Consider the following 7500-nt stretch of genomic DNA (forward strand, 5'->3'; position numbering starts at 1 on the left):
TAGGACTCCATGAATCTATCCATGGATCTATCTATCTATCTATCTATCTGTACACCAGCATGGTGGCACCAGCTTCTCACCTGAACGACCACTTTTGGAAGGAGAGGTACCCGGATGATGACTACGGGAAGCAACCCAACCGCCAGGCTAACCCAAGGCCCGTCACTCCAGTGACAGACACCAGAGGCGCTGCCTTTGAGGAGAGCTTCAAAGGGAAGAGGGAGAAACCCTTCTGCGCCATTCTGTAGACGTCTGGCTTGTTAGAACTGTAAACTTGTCACAATTGCCAAAGATTAGGATTTTGTTTGCTTGTTTTTGTCTTGATGTCTGTGTCATTTCCGTCCGGGGGGCGGGGGGAGGGGGGGGGAGACAGGATCGGGAGGGGAGGGGGGGGGAATAAGTGTGACACTCGCACTTATAAACAAACAAATCAATAAATAAATAGAGAGATAACTGAACCAACCAACCATCCAACCAACCAACCAATAGACTAATTAAACGAATATAGTCTGATAATGTCAAAATTTGGAAGAAGTAAACAAGTGGGCTGAATGGCAGGCTTTATGTTTTTTTCTCATCCGTCCAACTGGCTGTTGTATACATCTCTCTCTCTCTTTCGATATAGATACGTGTGTGTGTGTGTGTGTGTGTGTGTGTGTGTGTGTGTGTGTGTGTGTGTGTGTGTGTGTGTGTGTGTGTTGTGAGTATCATCTACAGTCAGCGCTCACAGTGCACTTAAATATTTTATTTCTAAAAATACGTTCTTCCAAATTTAATCACAAGGGCCGAGGACTTTACGTGAAAGTTAAAACATATACGGATGTTTAGCACACATTTCTTGGCAGACAGGATACCCAACAGGCAATGGTAAAAAAAAGAAATTGTACATACATATATACATAATATTGTATCATATCATATTACACATTCAAAATGAATAATTATGTATTTTCGTCAAAGAAATAAATGTAAACACCCATGTGACAGGTCCATAATGGTTTGGACTGTTTCTCTCTCTCTCTCTCTCTCTCTCTCTCTCTCTCTCTCTCTCTATCTATCTCTCTGTGCGCGCGCGCGCGTTTGTGTGTTCGAGTGAGCGTTAGCAATTCATACACGATTTTTTTTTGTTTCATGCATTTTTGGATATTAACGTTTATACTGTGCTCTCTGATCTCTCACTGTCTATATCTCTCTTCTGTCTCACTGCTTTTATTCTGCCTGTATTCTTCTGTCTGTCAGTCTATCAGTCTGTCTGTTACTCTAACCACTGACATCATTTTATTTGTTTGTTTTTTTTCCTGCCCCTTCTTGGTTATATCTTTACTATTTATCAATGAGTGGTGTTGTCCAACTATGTATCAGTTTAGTAGTGTTGCCCAATACAAGGCGAGCGATGGGCGTGAAGCTTTTCTTTTATTCTGAAAACGAAATGAGTTTGCCTCACGAATTCTTGTCAAGAATGCTTGTTTGTTTTGTTTTAATCAAACTGCATCAAAACCTCCGAGTATTTGTCGTATAGTTGTTCTCTCTCTCTCTCTCTCTCTCTCTCTCTCTCTCTCTCTCTCTCTCTCTCTGTGTGTGTGTGTGTGTGTGTGTGTGTGTGTGTGTGTGTGTGTCTTTTCTGTCTCTGTGTCTGTCTGTCTCTGTGATTGTCTCTGTGTCTCTCTGTCTCTGCATGTCTGTCTGCTTCTCTCTCTAAACATATATATTTGTGTATGGTGATTTGTTTTAGTGTTCATTTTATGACACCCTTTCATGAAGGGGTAATGACCTGTTAATGAATAAACCATCCATCCATCCATCCATCCATCTCTCTCTCTTTCCCTCTCTCCCTCGTTCTCTCTCTCTTTCTCTCTTTCTCCCCAAGGCCTGACTAAGCGCGTTGGGTTACGCTGCTGGTCAGGCATCTGCTTGGCAGATGTGGTGTAGCGTATATGGTTTTGTCCGAACGCAGTGACGCCTCCTTGAGCTACTGAAACTGAAACTGAAACTCTCTTTCTTGCTCTTTCTGTCCCTCTCTTTCCTTCCTCCTCTCTTTTTCTCGCTCTCTGTCCCTCTCTGTCTTTCCCCTAACATTCACGATCATTTTAAACATTTCCATTGATCAATGCATTTGATAATGAAGAAAAACCAACTGAAGTTTGCTTATTTATCATCATTGTTGTCTTATTTATTTATTTATTTATTTATTATTATTACTACCTTTATTATATTATAATTATTTATTTATTTACTTATTTATGTACGCTTATCTATTATTTATTCACCTTTTTTTTCTTTTTTTCCAAGGCCTGACAAAGCGCGTTGGGTTACGCTGCTGGTCAGGCATCTGCTTGGCAGATGTGGTGTAGCGTATATGGATTTGTCCGAGCGCAATGACGCCTCCTTGAGCTACTGAAACTGAAACTGAAACTGTTTGACACAAATTATTTGTTTTGAGTCCTCTGATAATTGTGTTTCGTCCTATCTATGTTATGAATGTATAACTACGGAAACGGACATGAATAAAGTTTCTGCATCATTCAGTATAGCAATCTTTCTGTTTGCACCATGTCTATGTGTGTATATCATGAGGGAGTGTATACACCTGTGTATGGATGTGTGCAAGGATGGTTGAATTGATGGAGTTTACTGTGATTTCTATCACAGACAAAAAACTAAAGTTTATAAAAACCTTTTGGGTGGTAGTTGAATCCTCTTTGTTTTGACACGGCGTTTCGGACCAAAATGTCGTGTCAAAACAAAGAGGATTCAACTATCACCCAAAAGGTGTTTTTTTTATTTTTATAAACTTTAGTTTTTTGTCTTTGAAGAATCCTGCAGTCATTTTCGTCTTTTCCCCTGTGATTTCTATCGTTTCTGTAAAGATCGTGAATTATAAGCTCTGTTTGTTATGTTTATAACGATGTCGATTCTATATTCTGCTACAATTGCTACTGCTGGTACCACAACTATTAACAAATACACATATGCTCGTGGTGGTAGTGGTGCTGCTGCCATTGTCATAATTAAAACAGATTGTAGGAGGAGCAGTAGGAGCAGTGATGGTTGAATGTCAAGAAAGGAGAAGCAATACCTCAGCAGAAACAGTCCTGCTGATGTTCTTTCAGTCAAGATGTCATTCTGATAATGGTATCATAGTAATAAATAGCTAGTTACTCATGCGAAAATAAATTTTCATGCGCTTGCAGTTCCCTCGAAAAAAACAACAAAAAACCAAAACAAACAAAAATAAACAAAAGACTTCATGAATGTTTTGCTACAATAACATAATTTGCCAACGAAACAGAATATGAAATGAAAGTGAGTGTTGTTTCATTAAAAAAAAAAAAAAAAAAAAAAAAAAAAAACCCTGCCAAAGATGGCTGAAGCAGCATATATTATCAAAGTGTTCAAACTTCTGTTTGTGTCTGTCGTCTCTGTCTGTCTCTAGTTCTGTGTCTGTCTCTGTCATCTCTCTCGCTCTCTCTGTCTCTGTCTCTCTATGTGTCTCTTTCTCTCTCCCTCCCTCTGTCTCTCTCCATACTTATTGTAACGCGTGGTTTGTATGCTATAATAATTGATCCTGCACTGTTCCATGAAGGAGTGTCTTGGAGAGCCCGTCAGAGAGTCTTAGTTTCACCCAAGCACAGAAGTTGGGGATGATCGAAACTGAGGTCGCAATGAGAACAGGGCATGAAGTCTGGAGAATTTGGGACGTCTTTTTGATCTTGTTGCTGAAGGAGGATAAAGATGCTGTTATGAAAGTCCTTTTATAGGTTGTTGAAGGAGGATAACGATGTTGTTATGAATGTCTTTTATAGGTTGTTGAAGGAGGATAATGATGCTGTAATGAAGGTCCTTTATAGATTTTTGGACCACTTGACAAGGCTGTTCTCTACGCTTCCAATCCAGTGTTAACCAGGTCTGGGGGATGCAGACACTTGCAGTGTTGGTAGGGAAATCTGAGCAGCACACTAAGAGACACATCCATGAAATGGATGAAGCTTTGACTGTGTGGTCTCAGACTTTCCATCTGAACCCACAGCACACTCACCTCTGGGTAGGAGTCAGCCGCGTGCTGATGAAACCCTCCTCGATCCACTTGGATTCGAACCCGCGTCCTCCCAGTCATCAGTCTCTGATGCTAACAACTTCGCCACGGGGGCTGTTGATCGGTTCTTTCTTTGTACCGGCAAGATCAAACCTGGTTCGATAGCAACACATGTTCTTTATTTTCAGCCAGAGATGCCATGAACGCTGCCATCAAAAGCAATGGAAGATGCAGCGCTATGGAAAAAAAAAAGATATTTATCATCTGAATTAATCTTTTTTTTCGTTTCAGACCAAACAAGTGGATGTGAGCATATTCCCAAGTGATATATCAAACGTCATCTGGCTAAGTCTTTTGCCTAAATCCGTATGATCCGACCACATTCATGAAAGCATGCTTTAAACAAAAAGAAGAAATAAATAAATGCGGAATCCTATAGTGTAGTACCCACATGATTTCTGAAGCCAGCCATACAAAGGTAGGATCAGCGAATACATGAACAGCTGTAAATGACATATATCATTTCGCTGACTCTGATGGGCTTTGCTTTGAGCTTTTCGATGCTATCTTAACTGAACGTTTAACATGATGTGGAGTTTTCAGTGGTCAGCCAGGCAATGACGAATATGATTTGATTTGATATTGCCTCTTTAGATCGCCTCTCCCTTGCTCCATTTTCCATCTCTCTATGTCTCTCTTCTTGTTCTTCTTCTCCTTCTTCTTCATCTTCTCTCTCTCTCTCTCTCTCTCTCTCTCTCTCTTCTTCTTCTTCTTCTTCTTCTTCTTCTTCTCTCTCTCCCCTCTCTCTTCTTTTATTCTCTCTCTCTCTCTCTCTCTCTCTCTCTCTCTCTCTCTCTCTCTCTCTCTCTTCTTCTTCTTCTTCTTCTTCTTCTTCTTCTCTCCTCCGCCTCTCTCTCTGTCTCTCTCTCTTCTTCTTCTTCTCCTTCTCCCTCTTTGCTGTGGTGTTTCCTCTTTCTCATGTGACGTTGTCCAACGTGAAGTATGTCTTTTGTACAAAATATGTTTTGTGCATGCTGTCATTTATGCATGTTTGTTTCTCTTTGTCATGGATGTAAAAACGCAGTTGTGCTTACTTCACCATTCGTGTGAAATAAATATCGCTTCCTTTGAAACAAAAGCCCTGTCTTGGCAACTTCAAGACCGAACATGACAAAGACATACTCGTGAACCAGTTGTCTGGTTGTGTCCTATGACATCTGCAGAACGTGTTTCATGGTCCCACTGTCTGTGACAGGAAGAAGCACCGTGACTGGAATCAGCAGTTGTCTGCCCACGAACATTGGGCAGATTCGTTCCAGTAATACCCAGACCAGTCCACCCTGGAATATGTTGCTCTGAGGAAAACGTGAACCTGGTCAGAATTTGAATGAAGCTGGACATAGCAGCCTCATCTGCAGTCATTTGAATGGGGGGCATATGGTTCTGCCATATCGTATGTGAAATATGAATAGAGCTCTAAAGCTGAAGATAACGGCTATGTGGGTGTGTCGATGATGGTTGTGCGTCAGTGGGCACGTGTGTCGACCTGGATTTCAGAATTTTTTGTCGCTTCTGGAATCGTGGTTAAAAGCGTCTCTGCAGACTTCATTTTTTTCTGTAATCAAATTGTCTCTTTCATGTCTACTTCGGTAGTGACTTCCGACAGATTTCGTGATTGTGTGCTTTCGTTGCCACAAGGTCTATGTCAAGCACGTGGAAGACCATACATTTGACCATTTGACAGCCATGATCTTTAGAAAATGGAATTCATTTTGTCGCTTTGTCATATTTGATGCAGAGATCTTTTGGATATAAAACACCTGAAGCTTACTATGGAAGTTGTCTTTTGTCTGGGTAGTCAGTAAACCGACTGTGGTATCCTTGTCATTTACAGCTGTATTTACAACAATATGTTCGCTGATCCTTCCTTTTGTATTACTGACTTCAGAAATCATGTGGACAATTACACGTAGTGATTCCACTCTTCTTTCGTTCTTTCTTTCTTTTCTTCTTTCTTTCTTTCTTTCTTTCTGTCCTTTATGTCCAAAGCAACAGCTGTCCAGTTCATGACTTCGTGAATTTGGTTTGGACAAAAAGCTTAAACAGATGACGTTTAATAAATCATTTGGAATTATGGTCTCACGCTGGTTTGGTCTGACATGAATTCAGGATTACTTCAGATGATGAACAACCTCTCTTTCCATAATCCTGCCTCTTCCGCAGCTTTTGATAGCAGAGTTCAGTACATCTTAGGCTGAGCATGTGAAATCCCCCTTAAGATTGGCATCCAACACTAGGCTATGATGAATAAAATCATAGGAACTGGATAAAGGACATTATGATGGTATTGAAATATGTTTGACATTGCAGTCTCAGAAGGAGAGAGAGCCAATCAGCAGTTCTGCCCACACCCACAGCGGTTCAGTGACAGCCCGCCGTGCTGTGTCACCCTGTTAAAGGACAGGGCCCGTGCCGCCAGGTCCTCACTTCACTGCTGACTGTGGAGAGAAGTTCTGTCACCAGCCTGCACCTCTCTGTCTCTGCCCAAGCCTCTCGCTGTGTCTGTCTGCTGAAGGAAGCTGCGCTGCACTTTGTTAACAGTTTATCCCTCGTCAACTTCTGTCCTCAACATGAAGGTGGGCGTTGCTGCTCTGGTATTGCTGATGGCGGGGTTTACGTGGGCATCACCAAAAAGCAGAGTCGGCAAAGATATTTCTTGTGAGTGTGTGTTTGCTTACTCAAACACTCATGGCTGATAAGCCGTCCAAATTTCCCAGGCTGTCGAGCTGTCCGTTTCATTGAAACCTGGCCCTCCTATGGCTGTGGGGTAGGTGGAAGGTTATCAGGTGTCATACAGGTGTTTGAGTGGAGGATGCTTAGCAGGTATCATGCAGGTGTTTGAGTGGAGGATGCTTAGCAGGTATCATGCAGGTGTTTGAGTGGAGGATGCTTAGCAGGTATCATGCAGGTGTTTGAGTGGAGGATGCTTAGCAGGTATCATGCAGGTGTTTGAGTGGAGGATGCTTAGCAGGTATCGTACAGGTGTTTGAGTGGAGGATGCTTAGCAGGTATCATACAGGTGTTTGAGTGGAGGATGCTCAGCAGGTATCATGCAGGTGTTTGAGTGGAGGATGCTTAGCAGTTATCATACAGGTGTTTGAGTGGAGGATGTTTAGCAGGTATCATACAGGTATTTGAGTGGAGGATGCTTAGCAGGTATCATGCAGGTGTTTGAGTGGAGGATGCTCAGCAGTTATCATGCAGGTGTTTGAGTGGAGGATGCTTAGCAGGTATCATGCAGGTGTTTGAGTGGAGGATGCTCAGCAGGTATCATGCAGGTGTTTGAGTGGAGGATGCTCAGCAGGTATCATGCAGGTGTTTGAGTGGAGGATGCTCAGCAGGTATCATGCAGGTGTTTGAGTGGAGGATGCTCAGCAGGTATCATGCAGGTGTTTGAGTGGAGGATG

General features: G+C 42.1%; 2 protein-coding genes across 3 annotated transcripts in view; both read left to right on the forward strand.

The window, feature by feature from the left end:
- Positions 1-2526, forward strand: part of LOC143291082 (cadherin EGF LAG seven-pass G-type receptor 2-like) — a 48040-nt gene extending 45514 nt beyond the window's left edge. For both annotated transcript variants that reach the window (XM_076600691.1, XM_076600692.1), the window contains one exon: positions 59-2526. In XM_076600691.1, the coding sequence (XP_076456806.1) occupies positions 59-248 (190 nt within the window). In that variant the 3' untranslated portion in view covers positions 249-2526. The remainder of the gene's footprint in view (positions 1-58) is intronic.
- A 3914-nt stretch (positions 2527-6440) lies between these two features.
- The window catches only part of LOC143290804 (stanniocalcin-like), a 5563-nt gene continuing 4503 nt past the window's right edge, over positions 6441-7500 (forward strand). The window contains exon 1 of the mRNA XM_076600321.1: positions 6441-6751. Coding sequence (XP_076456436.1) covers positions 6664-6751 — 88 coding nt within the window. The 5' untranslated portion in view covers positions 6441-6663. The remainder of the gene's footprint in view (positions 6752-7500) is intronic.

The sequence above is a fragment of the Babylonia areolata genome, chromosome 16, assembly GCF_041734735.1.
Source record: "Babylonia areolata isolate BAREFJ2019XMU chromosome 16, ASM4173473v1, whole genome shotgun sequence".
Lineage (NCBI taxonomy): Eukaryota > Metazoa > Mollusca > Gastropoda > Neogastropoda > Buccinidae > Babylonia > Babylonia areolata.